Source organism: Dermacentor andersoni, chromosome 1 (assembly GCF_023375885.2).
Source record: "Dermacentor andersoni chromosome 1, qqDerAnde1_hic_scaffold, whole genome shotgun sequence".
NCBI classification, from domain to species: Eukaryota; Metazoa; Arthropoda; class Arachnida; order Ixodida; family Ixodidae; genus Dermacentor; species Dermacentor andersoni.
Genome location: NC_092814.1, coordinates 170,229,036 through 170,246,604, shown reverse-complemented (window position 1 = coordinate 170,246,604; position 17,569 = coordinate 170,229,036). Strand labels below are relative to the sequence as shown.

The window sequence follows — 17,569 nt, the reverse complement described above, 5'->3', positions numbered from 1 at the left end:
TTATTTATGCGCAAAAGGCATGCCATATAACATCGCAGTTAACACAGATATGGCCACATATTTGATCAACCAAAAACGAGATAGGTCATGTCTCTAGTTGGTATCAACGAGCCGTCCCACTGCAGTTGCTCACGACAAACGTACATATGTTGCGTTTCTGGCCACTTACGACCAACTGTAGTATAACCAAAAGATTTACTGAACTGGGGGCGTTTCCAGCGCTCGTTCCGCTCGGACGTGTTTTTCCGTAGCTCCGGATTTTCGCCCCGTTTGCTGGTTTTTTTCGAACTCTGTTGTTTATGGACCGCTTTGGCGGTTCGTAATTACTACTGGCGCCTATCTACAAGGTCCGTCGTCATCTACACCCCCCTGCTGCGTCGTCCAGCTCGAGTTCTTGCGCGGCTTCGCGAGTGCGAGTGCCCCCGCGGCACTCGCCGCGTCGGCGCGGAGCATCCAAACTGCTGTCCGCTGCGTCGAGGGAGCGGAACATTACTGATGCAACTGCCATCCAAGCCAGGAACGTCTCCTTCGTGGGGACAAGTGCAACGTGTGAAGGCGGTACCCTGAGCATGGATACCACCAACATGGAGCAGAACAGCCCTGCTGTCGTGGCGCACACCTCAGCCAAGAGAACGAAGGAAGCTACTGGCCTCCCATCGGATGAAAATGTAGCTCCAGCAGCCCCGAAAAGACCTCGCTCATCACAAGGCCTGCCCGCACAACCGACACGCACGTCTCCTGAGTCGCCAACGACATCGTGGTACAAAGTGGTTATCAAGCCTCGTGCTAGATATGACATGTCCACTCTGCACAACCGTATCATTCAAGCGGCCCTGGACGCCTGCCTCGAGACTTCCCGATTTCAAGGTTTTGCTCTACACAAACCCACTAATACGGTCTCAGTATGGGTGTCTGCTATGGCACTAGTTTATAAACTCGAAGAACTGCAACAAATACAAGTCTCGGAAGAGTGTGTCCTTCCAGTTCAGGCGTACCTCGCCAGTGGTACAGATTTAAGACGCTACGTGGTTAATGGCGTTGACCTTGACGAAGAACCCGAGAGGCTCCTGCAGGAACTATCGTGTCCCACACACAAGGTCGTGGCTGCTCGCTACCTAGGCAGCGGTCGTACGTGCCTAATCACGCTTCAAGGTCCTAATTCCCCACCTGAACGTATCCTGTATTACGGCTGCGTACTGCGCCCGCGTCCGTTCAAGCCTTCCGTTGTGTACTGCTACTCTTGCTTTAGACAGGGACACATGAAATCATCCTGCCCCTACCCACCTAAGGACGACACCATGGAGCCTGAACCGTCGGCATCGTTTAGATGCGGCCTATGCCAAACAAACGATCATGACATCACTTCCACGACGTGTCCTACGAAGTTGAAGGCCACCAAGAAGGCTCGACAATGCCATTCTCGACAGCCAGCAAGGACCCCTCGAGATTCATCAATGAAACAAGTCCCTGTGTACAACCGTTACGCCGTTCTGGCCTCGCTGGAAGAGGACGCTAGCCAGGTGACAAAAGCAAGTACAGCGACTAGTGAGGCTGCCACTCGTACCTATAGCGCAGTTGTTAGGTCGTCCACTTCACGACCGCAACGGGCATCACAATCGATAGAAGACACGCCGCTTCCTTTGGCAGACGAAGAGTTCGAGATCGACGCTCGCCTGGCCAACCTTGAAAAGGAAATCCAACGTCTCAAGGAACGCCGTACAGTGCTCCGGCGTCGTCATGACGGAGCGCGGCCGTCGCATTCGCCGTCGATGTGTAGTCCTGCTCATATGGCTAACCCGGCATCTGTGTCGAAGCCTCTTTCACCCCAAGAACTCCTGCGCTTCGTTGCGCAACAGCTCCAGCATCTCACCTCGGTTCTACTGGCCAATCTTAATCTATGATGGCTGCTACGTCTTCAAGTGTGCCAGAAGGCATCTTACAGTGGAACTGTCGCGGCATCGCGGGGAAGGTCGGAGAGCTGCGTCAGCGTCTCAGATATGGGAAGCTGCGTGTTTGGGCTCTACTGCTTCAAGAATCCAACGGCCTGCCACACATTCCAGGATTTGTGGCATACTCATCGCCTTCAATGTTGGATCGCAGGAGTGCTACGCCCGATGTCCCTCCAGGAAAGGCTGCAGCGTATGTAAGATGCACTCTTCATCAGACTCGCGTTGATCTTTCACGGTGGTGTACTCTATGGCAAGAAGTCGTGGCCGTATTGGTTCGTCTCCAACGCACGGACGTTATCATCGTTTCATACTATGCCCGCCCCTACAGCGGTCGTGCGGCTCGGTTGTGTCTCGGCTGGCTGGCGCACCTACGACAGAAACATCCTGGTTGCCCCATTATGGTCGCAGGAGATTTTAACGCGCCCCACACCACATGGGGATACGCTATTTCCAGTGCGCGTGGTACATGTGTGCTGGACACATTTATGGACGCCCAATTCACTCTGCTTAATAATGTGTCAGTGCCTACTCGTCGGCGAGACCACCCTCGCGCGCCGCCACACTCACCGGACTTATCTTGGTGGCTAGGAAGGACGACCGTCTCGTGGTCATGTGAACCCGACTGCTGGGGTAGCGACCATCATCCGATTCACCTTGGCTTATCATCGGGAGGAACCGGCCGCCTCCGCCGACTATGTCGAGTGGTGGACTGGGATCGATACAGGGCGGTATCAGAAAGCAATGTATCCAACTTCATGGTGGACCCGTCCCATTGTCTTAAGGCGGCATTAGTTGAGGCGACACGTACGTCGTGGGTTGATGAATCGCGAACCGCTCCTGATTTGCAACTTCTGCGTCTCTGGGCGTCGCGCCGCCAAGCAGAACTTGCATCAGAACGTGACCCTGCATCAAATACCCTTCGCTTAGAGGCCCAACGCCTTACTGCAGTAGCTCGGCGCCATGAACACCGCTTAGAACGTGGCCGCTGGATGGACTGGTGCTCTTCTCTCGGACCTTCGTCGTCCAATGCCTCCATTTGGCGCACCTTCCGGGTAATGGAACGTGGTCGGCGCCCTCCAGAGCCCGCAGCCTGCGCCCTGTTAGCATCGGGCCAGACACCAGCAGTATTCGCAGAAACTGTCGCCCACACCTTTTTTCCGGCTTTGGACACAGCACCGCCTCCCTTCGTTGTTCAAAACTGCCTTCCCGCGGACGCAGGCACGCCGCCTACGCTCTCTGACATCGAGGGTATACAAGCTGCCTTCACTATGGCGGAATTTTTAGCGGCAATCGACCTGTCGAAGCCATGCAAGGCACCAGGACCGGATGGCATACCGTATGAACTTTATAAAAACACGGAAGGCAAGGTTCTCGAAGTGCTGTTGGGGGCCATAAACGAAGCTTGGGCTACAGGAGTCATTCCCGATTCTTGGCGGCATGCAGAAATGGTCCCTATTCCCAAACCCGGAAAACCCCAGGATAATATCGCTCGTATGCGCCCAATAGCACTAACCTCAACGTTAGGCAAGCTGATGGAGCGTATGCTCGCGAAACGTATTACATGGTGGCTCGAGCGGTACTCATGGTATCATCCTGGCCAAATCTGGTTCCGTGCTCATCTAGGCGCAGAGGATGGCCTTGCGTACCTATCTTCTATGGTTCTCATCGGAGGCCGCTCCCGAAGAATTCGCACGATTCTGGCAATGGATATTCGTAAAGCATACGATCATGTGAGTCACGAAGCAATTGTCGGAATTCTCCACTGGCTTCAGTTCCCTAGCCGTGTCAGCACATTCGTCGAAGCCTTCCTGTGCGCTCGCACCTTCTCCATTCGCCTGGCTGGCCAAGCAGCAGGTCAGTTCGTCGCACATCGGGGTGTCCCACAAGGATCTGTGCTCGCACCAGTCCTTTTCAATATTGCTCTCCTTCCACTAGCCTGGAAGCTAGCCACGATACATAACGCACAGTACATAATGTACGCAGATGACATCACTGTCTGGTCAGTTGATCCTGAAATCTGCCACCAAGAACAAGCCCTCCAAGAGGCCCTAAACATGACGCACAACTGGTGTGCTCAGATAGGCCTTGACATTTCCAAGGACAAGACGACGTATGTACATGTCAGTAGCGAACAAGTATGGGCGCCGTCTACTGGCACTCCGGCCTCTTCAGTTAACTCTGGATCAGCAACCATTACACGAGGCTTCAACTCTCCGTGTACTCGGCCTTGAAATGGATTGCTCCGGATCTGCGGGACCATGGGTCAAGAATGCAAAGCAACAGGCTGCAGAAACGATACACTTGATACGTCGGATTGCGAAGAAATCTGGCGGAGCGAGCACCAACATGGCTCGCCTTCTTGTCCGTTCTGTATTGCAACCACGACTCGTCTACAGAGCCCAGTTTCATCATCTCACGAAGGCACAATGGGCTCGCCTTGAGGCCATTAATAACGAAGCTATGCGGGCCATAACGGGGCTACCACGTCTCACTCCGTTGCCAACCCTACAGGCTGAGTCCCAACTCAACACTATTGACGAACTCGTACACCAACGTCGATGCGCGTGCGCCCTAAAGCCATCATATTTCGGCTCGGCTGCTTCACTGGCCCGGTACATGGGACACGAAATAGACAATCCAGCATCTACGAGACCCGATGTAGCTCCGTGGAAAAGGGTACAATTAAGTGACAATAAGCCTCTTGGTCGTCTGTATAGCCCGGTTCCTCGTCAGGCGAATGCCCATGTTTCCCGCCTTCACCGTGCCGATGACAATCAAGACGATGCGACTCTTGTAGCATACACTGATGCCAGTGTTAATGGCACCATAATTCACACAGCTCTCGTGTGTCCATTGATACCAGAGGCAGGCCAAACGTGCTCGTATGTTGCCGATCCTGCACCACCGGCCTACCTTGCCGAGCTTGCTGCCATACGAGACGGCTTGGCCGCGTTGCTACCTACTGTTCAAGATGCTCGATACTCTCAACTCATCATTCGCACAGACTCGACTCAAGCCATCCACGACATACGTAGGGTATCTCGGTCCACTCTATTGTCAGATAGCATTCACCGTCTTGCTGCCACTACGAATATCCTCATACGCGTCCAGTGGGTGCCTCGAGCAGCCTTGCCGGGTCTCCTTGAAGCAGATATGGCAGCCCACCCACAGATTACAACATACCCACTTCCACATTTCCCTGAAGACGCCTGTGGACGACTGATCCGGGAAAAGGAAAACCTCCGACGTACCACACGAGCTCTCATACCTCCGTGTGGGTCAGACTTCCCTGGTGGGTTAACCCGCCGAGAGGAGGTTACGTTAAGGAGGCTACGTGTCGGGGTCGCGCTCACCCCGTCTGTGACCGCTCTCTGGCCACAACAATACCATGGTCCTTACGGCTCATCGTGCCCATTTTGCAACACAGGAATCAAAAATGTGACAGTGACACACCTATTAGGGACGTGCCCAGGACTTCATCTAAGCCGTCTCCGCCATCTCCGGGCAACAGGCCTCCGGCCTGGCCGCCCACCCGACCTTGAACGTTGGATTCATGGACCCCATCCTCGTTCACTCCTAGATTTTTTGCACGAGTCGAACCTATTCGTGTATTTCTAACATCTTTTGTATTATGCCTAAGGGCATGCTTTCGAATTAAAAAAAAAATGAGATACCGCAAACGTTTAAGAATGCATTGCTAAATCAATAGAAACAGTAAGAACAAGATATGTTCATCGAACATAGTTTACTATCGTCACGTATCTCAATGCTTAGGGCTAAGGCGAAGTCACTATGCAGAAAAAATGATAATGAAAACAAGGAACATGCGCACACAACAAGGTATCCACACACTTGGTTTGAGCAAGCTTCTGTGACGAAACAAAAAACGAACACCTTTAAAAGGGGAAGAAACATTTAGGACCTAAACAAAATCTTCAAGAAACTCGATCTCAGCCTCATTCAAAATATGGATGGCTTGCGGACGCAGTTGTCCGGCAATCTTTTAATAATAAAAAAAAGCTTCTACGATTTCTCGCTCGGTCCTGTCTCTTGCTTTCCTTAGAAACTTAGTGTGGTTTGCGCTTCTTTGTCTCCGTCCCAGTCGCGCTGCGCCTTTTGAATAACCATGAACCAACTAGCCCAAATCAAAGTTTTACTTTGATAATGACGCTCACTTGTGCAAATTGTGGGTTAATCGTGACCGGCCGCGTTCCTTTAACGCGCACCCAATGGTCGGTACACGCGCGGTTTTGATCCCGTGCCTTTCGGAATGCGACCACAGCGTTCGGGAATCGAACCTATACGAACTCGTATGCAGCAGCAGAATGACATAGCCACTGAACAACCGTGGCGGGTTTTGGGGCAACTGCTAAGCTATAAAAATGCTACCAGCGTCTCTATAATGTTCCGAATATCCTTGATCAATTACTCGCAACTATTTCAGATTTTGTATCGGAGATTACATACCTACCTATAATAAGTGATCGCATATGACTGATCTTTTACTTGAACAGAACTAATCTTAAGATTGATAAATTGAGAAAAAAAAATTTTCGAAACCAGGGACAAGTGCATCCCAAAGCGGATCATTATCGGAAATCCATAATCCACTAGCCCCGCAGTATAGCAGGTATCTCAAGCGCTTATACAACACTGAAAGAAGCGTTTTACCGTTTAACTAAACAGTCGCCAACCAACCTCAGGTGGGCTAGGTATGGGTCAACTTCTGATGCTCACGCAACACTTAAACTTGCAAAGCATAATTTAACGCTTTGCTGTCTGCGTTAAAAACGCTTTTATTGCGCTTTGAAAACCTGTCTAGCAACCGTTGTGCTGCAGTACAGAAAGACACATTTGTTAAAACCTTTTGTGAATTGCACCAAATTGACCTGGCCATGCCGCAGCGGAAGTGTCTGGTGCTGCTATAGCTAATTAATTCACTACAAGGCAGCTCCTCTTTTGGCTGTGATTCTGTCAGTGGTAAATCTTCTGTATCACTTCTCATTTTAGTTCCATCATATTAACTGAAAAATGTTCAGTGATTCTTTGACACTTTTTAGCCTTCATATACATACATACTGGAAAACTGGAATCCCTTGTGAGTCATACTGCGCAGACTGCATTTCTTGGACCTTAACCAGAAGGCGCTCTAATAAAGTATACCGTTGCCTGCTACTTCTCGACGCGAACATTGTGCGGTGAATAGAAAGTTTGGCATTTCGTTGTTAGTGAAAATGGTCACAACTCCTTGTTTACTACATTGCAGTGCGTTCCACAAGGTACGCCCTTGGGCCTTTTGTGTACCTTCCTCCCCGTTGTGTCTTCAGTTAGTCTTGGCCGACGCTTGTGAAAACTTACGTGAATTTCATAGCAACATTGATATTACGACACTTCAATGCAATATTATTGGTTTGTCTAACAGGTGCAAACAATAGTTAACGAAGCTGAATTTAAACAAATGCGAGGTTATGCGTGTTGCCCTAAATGGTAACGTTTAGCGCATTTACCTTGTCAACAGCGTCTCTTTGAAACATATCACTTCTAGAAAATGGTACTTAGGTGCTTCTACCGCATGTAATTTAATTAGGAAGACACACACTGAAAAAATTACTGCATGCTAACTGCATTCTAGGCTACGCATAGAGTCGTGAGCACTATGAAAGAGAACGCCGAATTCGTTTGTAAGGCATGAAGCTAAGTTGACATCCCATTTTTTTTCTCTTCGTTGGAGAACATTTTCCATCAAAGGTTATGTTCCCGAATTGTTTCTTTGAAAATATAGCGAAACTTATAACCACACCCAGTGTCTGTGAAACCGAAAGTGGAGGTAGCGGTTTCATTTGTAACATAAAAACGCCTGTGTCGCTTAAAATTTTCTTGTCTTCTTAAACGTTAATGTTTAAATCCGTAATAAGGGATGAAAGGCCGATTGCAACGAAATTTTGGATACCATATGAAGCTTAATTTTCAAATATTCTATATACGTATAGAGGAGCTTGCGCTTAAGATTTTGCGTTTAAAGTGTGAATAGATGTATCGCGAAAAGCTCGCAAAAACAGCCGCTTTTAATATCTAAACTGAAAAAAAAACACACCGCCTTTACCTCTCTCCGGAAGTGACGCATGACCTAAAATGCGTGGCTCCTCAGCATGACCGATTATGCGGAGCCCGTGTCGTGCTGAATAATCTTGGAGGCGACATGCTGGGACTTAACGTCAATGCGCCCACCACCAGCTACCCGCGTCTTCTTCTTAGATACCATTTAAAATCTTGTAATAAAAAATAGACATTTATTAGCCATTTAAGTTTGACGAGATTGCTTCAGTGGCGTACACCACTCATTCATAGCCAATTTAACCAAAGTGAAATTTCGTTGCAGTTGCCCTTTAAAAGCATGTGTAGCACGTTTCCATCTGTGGTGAACATAGGCTGGGGGACGCACTACGTTTGTGAGGGCACTTCGTTTGAAACGTGTCGTTTATACTCTCCAGGCTTCTTGCACGTCCGTCCAAAGAACATATGAGTGAAGTTATTTGTTGTCTTTGTACGTTGTAGTTTTATCACTTATACTAGTAACTACGAAGTTCGGAATGCAAAGGCGAGAGAAACAAAAGTTTGCCGGGAATCGGTAGACACAAACCACACTGTGCGAGGACCCGGTGACGGGAGTGCTTCAGGAAGTACATTGAAACTCGGCAATTTATGCGGAGGGCGGCTGCAGGATACAAGAGTCAAGCTCTGCGCTGGCAGGAAATATTCGTAGATCTTGGAATTCTGTCAAACGTTGTCTAGCTCTGGATGCGTGCTTCAGTGACACGAATTGGCAACGGGCATAACCAAAGACACCTATACCTGTATATGTGAGCAATCTGACTCTCAAGTTTGCCTTATATCACGTTCTGAATAATTTCGGCAATAACGAGAGCAGACTTAATATGCTGAAAGCTGAAACAAGTTATAACAGAACCTGGCCTTTACACAACTAAATCTTGTCACCCAAATTGCCAGCCACTCAATGCGAAGCTTTCCCGCTACCGTACAACAAGCAAAAAAAAGAAAGACACCAGAGGCCTCACGGACAAAATTAGACAAAAACAAGAATCAAGAGGAGACGAACTACGACTCTGTGGAAGTTCTTCTGAATAGTTTTTGTAAACCATACAGGTGTTTCAAATATTTTTTGTTGATTTTCACAGAAACCCGTTTCTTTCTGTAGATCTTTTATATACCAACAAGCATAACTCTTTTTATAATAAAGATTCTTAAATGCAGCTTTGTACATTTATTTTCTACATAGTTGGCCGTGCAATGAACCACCAAAAATAATATCTTACGACAACTTGTAATCTGGCTCCATTTTATAGCAAGGCATACATCAGTTCTGAAGAACCTGTATTCTTTTTTTTATTATTATTATTGCGTTCCCAGGATTTTCCTGATCTCACTAGTTTTGGTTCATTGCACAAATAAAAGCCTCTGTATGTGATTGCTAAAATTGCATCGTTACGTTGAGCTAAGTTTAAGTTATGAATGCTGGCGTGAGACCCACATTTGCTTTTTGTTTTTTTTTTTGTATAAAAAAACTTGCACATTCTATAAGACTGACTTGCGTCCCTAGCTTTTCCTACATGTTCCAAATCGCGCCGTCCATCTGCAACAGAGTGCGTATTCGAATAGCAAGATTTTCGAATCGAAGGTCATTTTTCCATAATTTCTATCAAAAAATAGTATTTAAAAAAAGATGAAGTGAAAACTGTATGGGAAATACAGAATATTTGTTCTTCAGTGTAATTCAATGCATGTCACAAATGTAAGTCCGGGCAAGAGAAAAGTGATCAGATATTATGCGAACGTATGATAACGATAATGAAACAAAGGAACTATACGCGTGGCTAAGAGAGTATAGATGCATGTGGAAAAGCTCGATATTGTTTTAAGCTATAATTGAGAACATAAGTTGACTGTCGCTACACTTGCGGTAATAAATAGGCGCAATATAAGGACACCACGCACCGCTTTTATTGTTAACGTTATTCTGCATAAACTGGCATGAAATATCTTTCGGCACTGCAAAAGGGAAAGAAAAGAACGAAAGAAACAAAAGAAAAAGAAGCACCATTTAGTGAACGCACGCATGTCATTCCGCAAAAAGAAAAACAGTTTACTCATATTCTTGATCATGCGGTGTTTTTGCCTACATATAATGCATCCAGATCATTCAAAGAACGCAGGAGTGGCTGAAATTTTCAAGCTGACGTTTACTTCAGACACTTCTAGGCGCCGAGCTCGATGTATTCTTCCACTGTGGCGTCGAGTATACATTTGCGGCGTGCTACAAATAGCCCTAATTATACTGTATTGTGTGGCCGTAAAGAACACAACGTTTTCAAAATCGAATTATTAAGTAGAACGCAAATTGAAATCTACAGTGTACTGGGATGTGTATTGTACTGAAGTCCGCACAGCCCAACCCCCAGAACACCCGAAAACACAAATCCTCTCTGCGTCTGCGGGATCAAATCCCGACTGCGGGGGCCGGATTTCAATAAGAGAAAAATGAAAAAACACACACACACACATCTGTGTACCGTGCATTGGGTGCACGTTTCGAAACCTAGGTGATCAAAATTAACCCGGAGTCGCTCACTACGGCGTACTCACAATCACATCGTGCTTTAGGCACGTAAAACCCCAAAATGGATCAAAGGTTTTGTAGAAATTTGTATTACATGTGTGTATTACAAGGAATAACACGGCCATGGTTTCGTGTGGCTGTGCGATTGAGTAATTAACCCTCCGAATAGCTGATCAGTGTGAATCGAGATCAAGTCTTTTAAACGCTTCATCTGTTAAAGTCACATAATTGAGGAAAGCGGGGTCTCTTACAGAATTCTGCGTGCACGGATGCGTGCACATGTGGTTATATGTCATGCCCAGCAATCCATCTTCGCGTCAGCAGGATACCGAGACCAGTCATTGTATTGATCATGAAACCTGAAGTTACGGGCATAATAGAACGAAAAATTGGGCTAGTTGGCTTATACTAAGCATGGTCTTAAGCAGCGCCAACTTGGAAAAAACACAAGAACGAAGAAGGGAGACACACACCAACCACTACAACTTTCAACTGGAGTTTATTGGAGGAAAACAAGAAGCTTTAGTACACAAAAAACGGAACCAACCAGAAATGATATATACATTATCACAGGGTGCGCATGAAATCCAGCTCTTCTTTGAACAATGATACAAATGTCTGACTACAACGTATGTAATAAGCCTCGGCTATCTCCCGTGTGATGCCCAAGAGAAACAAGCCCAAAGAAAAGGAAGGAGAACTGCTCATGTTGGGGAATGTTCAGGTTCTCGAGTGCCACAGAAAGCTACTGAGCCGCGGGCTAAAGTTCTGCCGAGAGCCGACGCTGCATCGCTTCGAGAAAGTGTCGCTGACAAGGATGGTTACACGCCTTGCGCAAGAAGAGGACAGGACTAGGTGCGCTGTCGACAGTGGTACATTCAAAGAGTGCGTCCCAGAGTACTACCGCAAAAAATGAGCTCTCATCGATGGTGGAGTTCATGGTGAATAACAATTTAAGACCTATAGTGTCCGACAAGAAAGATTTTTTTGCGATCATACCCATTTGCTTCTTTTCGGAAAAAGAGTCTTCTGCCATCGGAAAGAATTCTATATCTGTCGATTTTAACGTGTCCAAGTTGAAGGAAACAGCTTGTGCCTTACTGAGTCGGCACAACTCAAAGTTCTAAAGGAAGTAAAGAGGGCTAAGGGCTTGACTCTCGAAGTGTTCTTTGCAATGAAGTGCCATAAGCATGATATGTGTTTTAGGAGCGTTGTATCAGAACGTGTTATTTGGCAGTGCGGTGTTTCCCTATTTGCAGATGCTATTGTCGGGTTTAGATGTGAATGATCCGTACTTAGCTCCTAGCTGTGGAATCATGGTTCAGTTCCTTTCTGGTGGCAACACTCAGCATCTAGTTGCGTTTAGTGTAGATGGGGAAGATCTGTTTTATACCAGTGTCACAAGTACACTTCTGATCGCGATCGGCTGAGGCCGATCCGCATTGAGCTTGATCCGGATCGAGTGTTGCGACACGGTAATTTGCGATTGCGATCATGCGGACTCTGGATCCGGCAATTACGATCCGTGAATCGCCATCAGGCCTCTTGATCGCGATCGCGCAGGCTGACGTCTCCGCCCTCTAGCGCAGTATTCTCAAAACGCTAAAAAGAAAAAGTAAGGGCCACTCAATAAAAAAAAAAGGTAAAATTTTTTTATCAGCAATAATAAACTGTAAAATAGGAATATTGTGCAAATTTAACCATATTTTGCAAATCTGAATTTGCAGCTAAGACATTATGAAGTTCTGAGAGTTACCAACGATCAGCAGAAGATAATGATTCGATCCGGAGCGTTGGACCGCGTAGCAGCGACGATTGTTGATCGCGATCGGTAAATCCGATCCGGATCGGCCCCGATCGCCATCAGAAGTGTACGTGTGACACCGGTATTATTCATCGTCCCAAGGTCCCCTTTTACAAAATTTGAAACAATGTAATACAGAAGTCAATGATGAGCAGGCATTTATAAGTCGCTGTGGTGTTTATGTTGACACGTTTCTTGAAATCCTGAGCTTCTATTTATCTTCTACTGTCATACCTTGGAAAGGTTCTGACTGCACCCAGAGCTCCAGTGTGTGTATAGGATCGCGGGTTGCTCCCGTGCGTAGTTAAATCTTTCTGGCCAAGGTAGACAGGCATATTGAGTCTCAGTTAGGGTGGCCTAGTGGCCTAGCAAAAAGAGCATTGCGTTGCGTAGATGTCAAGGAAGAGTTCTTTGCGATTATGCCCATTGGTTTCTTTTCGAAAAGAGTGCCTTAGTGTGCAAATGGTCTATATTATAAAGGTGTTCAGGGAGTGTGGCAAAGGTTTAAAGCTCACGTGCAAAGTCCCAAAGCACGGTTTAACTTACTCAATTGACTTGGGTCTGTTCTTTCAGCAAGATCGCGTCTGCTGGTCATATTCCCCCCGATCACTGAAAACAGTCCTTAGGTATAAATGTGGTCATTCTAGACTGGTGAAGGATGGCCTCGCATTTCCATGCCTGAAATCGGCCTTAAAAATTGTACATCACAAATACCGAGAGAGCTTCGCCTGCCAGGTTGGAAAGCTAAAAGATGCAGGTTATCCTAGCCATGTTATTACGTCCACCTGCAAAAAGTTAATAAGCTAAAGAATGACAGTGCTGGGCAGTATCAAAGATACAAGTATCTTAGATTCTATCTTAGATACTATTTTGGTATCTTGTACCTGTATCATGATACGTCTGGCATGACATGCATTATTGTCTGTATTTCCGATACATGAAAGAATGTATCATGTACCCCAAGATACAACATACTGGCTATCGCAACAACACCGTGCAAAACTATAAACATTGGCTGAACTCCGCTTCTCAAGCTGATACTGCTGCCACTAAGCCACCTGAATTAAACTAAAGGCAGCAATATCCTTTTAGCTTTCCGCCAGAGCCCTCCAATGAGGGCAGGCAGAAAAATTTCACATGGTAGAACTCCACAGCAGTATTTGCGCCATCGTGTAGAGGTTTCTTATTGATGTTGTAATTAGATGGTGGCCCGCTAGTTGGTCGACAAGCTGAGCAGCGACTCCTATCGATTACAAAACCGACGAGCAAAAGCAGCTAACAGCGCAGCGTATAAGCTTTCGTGTTAAGCAGCTAAAGCAACTCCAATAAGCTGTTTCGGAATTAAAATATTATAATTTGAGCAAGACGAAAATTTTCAGATACTAACAGACATTTCATTCAAATGAAGCAAGGTTTGTCGGCGTTAAGAAATTTATAAGCAAACATTTTTGTGCATACGCGTTTGCTGCTACAATATATACAGATCTATAATAAGAAATTTTCTAACGTGTCGAATTATCTTAAGATACAAATGGAAAATATTGTATCAGATACAATAATTGCGGTAGTATCTTGTATCTGTGTCTCAAATACTTGTTGCCTGAGTATCTTGTATCGTATAATATGATACAATTACAAAGTATCTCTGCCCGGCCCTAGTGATGACCAAAGGGACGTAAGGCGAAGCTCTAGGACTTGGAATAAAGCGGCTGTGTTGCCATGTTTTCATGGCCTTTCACATAGGCTGAAAAAAGTGGGGGAGCGCTTTGGCGTTAGGGTAGTCTTTTCGGCCAAGCATAAGCTACAAGGAATCTGCAAAGTTATGAAATAACGTGCTCAGACGCAGTCATCGATGATGGGGTGCTAGATAAAACACGTCAAGAAGTTCCTAACGTGCAAACGTGGCGTTGTATACGGAATACCGATGACATGTGACAGGTGTTGTAGGCCAAACTGGCCGTTGTCTAAACGTGCGATTGCGGGAACACAACGCTCCTTTAAGATTTCCACCTTGTTCATGTATGGTTCAGCATTGCACCACGTGCGGATGCCAACCAAAGTTTGAAAGAACCACCGTGTTGTATGGACATCACGGCACGATCACAAGGGAAGTAGCCGAGGCTTACTACATATGTTGTAGTGGTGACACGTGCATAAGGCAGACATCTGTATCATTGTTAAAAGAAGAGTGTCACGGTGCGGCATTATTCGATTCGGCGAAGCACCGATCAACGGGCGCCAAAAGGTCGTAGGAATAGGAACCGGCGAGCAAGACGGTTATTGCAGGCCGCTCAGGCAAGCGGCCGAAAGAAGTCGAAGGCAGGTTTAGGTATTATTTTTTTTTTGTCGTCGGCGCGATCGTGACGCCCCGACGCTTTTTTGTACGAACACCTGTGTATTATCTGCCCTGCGCGTGCATTGAGAAGCTTGCTAAGCAGGCAGGGGTGCGAATACTCCGAAATATGTGGTGTCTCTGTGCAATCCTGTGTCCACGAATTGCTGACAGTGTATGTCTGCCGACAACGCCGCATGGCCGGCTGCCGTCGTTTCTCCTGTGTTTGTGAACGAACAATAGAGGCCCGCCACGGACACAAGGGTGTGCGTGTGTGGTGCAATACAAGTGCGAGACCACTATCAGCAGGGGGCAATCACCCGTTCCCTCGCCCCTAATTTAGAGGGGCGCGGCCAAGACCTTGGGAGGAGCCGGCATCCAATTGGGTGAACTTGATTGGATCGTCACCAATATCCGCCGTTCCCCAACACAGGGACCTAGGAAAAGCAGAAGTTATTTAAACGCAGGTTTTAGACCGAGCTAAGCAGTCTAGAAGCTGAGCCTACAATCTGCTGAGAAGCGTCAAGGAGCTAGTGCCGTCCAGTATCGCCTGGGCCGCCAAGCCGCGTCTGAACTGCGAGTTACCAGTTGACGTAAGAGACGACCAACAAACGTCTACAACGAAGCTCACGGTAGTTCCCCTCAAGTTAGCTCAACCTGCTCGAGAGAAGACGTCAGACCTACACTCCCGGGAAACCCTGCCCAGTAATCGCATCCATCTAAACGACAACAGCTTGCCAGCGTTCTTCGGGAAAGCTCTGCCGTCGACTCCACGCTTTATGGACTTGCTGCTGCTGCCCGGCCACGCGTATGCCATCATTTGTTTTGTTCTGAACTCTGTTTAGTTGACTACCGTTAAGTGTGTTTTGTGTAGTGTTGATTTCTATATTTACTGTTAACTGTTCGTTGTATTTCTTTTGTCTTCATCATTGATCTAGATTAAGTGCATGTGTGTTAGTGTTCTTGTGTTTTTTTTTGTGTTTCATTTAAATTGTGTGTCGTTGTCAGCCGATAAATGAATTTTTTTTCTTTCTTTCTCCCAACTCTGACTCATTCGCTGTGTTCGCTTGAGTACGGAACGACCAACCGGCTTGTATACCCCGTAGACGACTCCGCGCAGACGGCGAACGGGTGAAAAGCCGTGACAAAGAGATTGGTTTCATGCGCACCCCGTAATAATGTATATGTCACTGTTGGCTTTCTGGCTGGTTCCATTTCCTGTGTACTAAAGCATTTTTGTTTCCTTTCAATTAACTTCAGTTGAAAGTTGTTCCGCTTGATGCGTGTCTCCCTTCTTCGTTCTTGTGTTTCGTCAAGCCAGCGCTACTTAAGACCATGCTTAGTTACTGGCGTGCTGAAAAAAAATAAATAGAAGCAGCGTATCTTCGCGGTTACATCAGAAATCGTGGGTACTGACGCCAAAAAACGACACGGGGATTTGTAACTAAAGTGATCGTTACGCAGTTCACACGCTCTCGGGTCGTGCAAACGTGACCACGCTTCTGTAGACTGTTGGCAGTTGAAGTATTATGCCGGCGCAGTTTCGCAGTGAGGCGGTGATTCTTTGTTCATGGCTATATCCTATAGCAGAAATCTTCAAGAACTTGTTATTAAGGTTATGTATAACCCAGCACATTTTTTTTTCTTGATTTCAGACGCTCATCGAACACACAGGAGCGATCAGAGTAGACTGGGCATTACTCCAAGACTTCCTCTTGCCAGAGTTTGCAGCAGCACTGTAAACAAATCGCCGAGAATAAAGGAAGGAAAGAATGAAAAAGATGCAACTGAAAAAAAAAAGTTTTATGTGTTAGACCAGCCTCCCTGTTATAGCAAGCCAAGTGCAAACGATCTCGATATCAGCTTCGTTTACACGATCGGCGATGCTAACGGTTCCAGCTAAATGTCGGGCTGACCTGGATAACAACGTGGCTTGGCTGCTATTACATGCATTTTGCCAAGCGGGTCACTCGATTCAACACACTCCTTGCAGGCACGCTGTCCAAGTTCACCTGCACCGACGCTGACCATGCATACTGACGACTCGCTATAGCGTTTACATGGTGCATCTGACTATCTGATTTCGGCCCGACACACCCACTGACTCCTACTTTATGGGGTTTGTTCAAACAAGCCCATAAGCTCGAGTGTACACCCATGATCAATAGTTTAGAACTATGGGGCTTGCTATACAGTGACTTGCCTCGCGACTAAAGAGCAACATTAAGGGGAACCTAAGCTTGGGGGCTCCTATCTAAATACATGGGAACGGAAAAATTATCGGCAACTACTGCGCCAAATTTGATGAAGTTTGTTGCAGTTAAAAGAAAAAAAAGTTTAATTCCAGTGAATTAGAGTTTCATTTAGACCGTCGATCTTTTAGCTCAAATTGTTGAAAATTGCAAAATTTCAAAGAACGCTACTATCAAGTTCACATCTTTTACTCAGCGAGAAAAACCATATCACAGCTTTACAAACTACCCATAATAATGCATCGAAAGCGGACGCAATGGTTGTAATATGCACCGCTCTCAAATATATACTCCACTAATATGTGCCTAGGACTTTTGCGAAGCCCTCGTAAACATTGTAAAAATTCACCTAAGCTGTAAATTAATACATAAAATTTGTCCGATTTAGATGTTTTAATGAATGCAATACAGAACTGCGATATCTGTATTTGGCGCGGACTTACGGAATTGTGAACTTCGTGCTTCCATTTTCTTTTAAGCTTACCAATTTTCGGACATTAAGAAAGTCCAGGCCCTAAGTCAAAATTAATCTTTATACAGTCACTAGACTTACCTTTTTCTCTCAAATTCAACAAATCTATTTGAAATCGGTCCAGG

At 46.3% G+C, this 17,569-nt stretch overlaps 1 protein-coding gene across 1 annotated transcript in view; it reads left to right on the top strand.

Annotated features, from left to right (window-relative positions):
* The window catches only part of LOC126547400 (uncharacterized), a 45,024-nt gene extending 28,525 nt beyond the window's left edge, over positions 1-16,499 (top strand). Inside the window, exon 4 of the mRNA XM_050195386.3 lies at positions 16,376-16,499. Coding sequence (XP_050051343.1) covers positions 16,376-16,462 — 87 coding nt within the window. The 3' untranslated portion in view covers positions 16,463-16,499. The remainder of the gene's footprint in view (positions 1-16,375) is intronic.
* Positions 16,500-17,569: the final 1,070 nt, after the last annotated feature.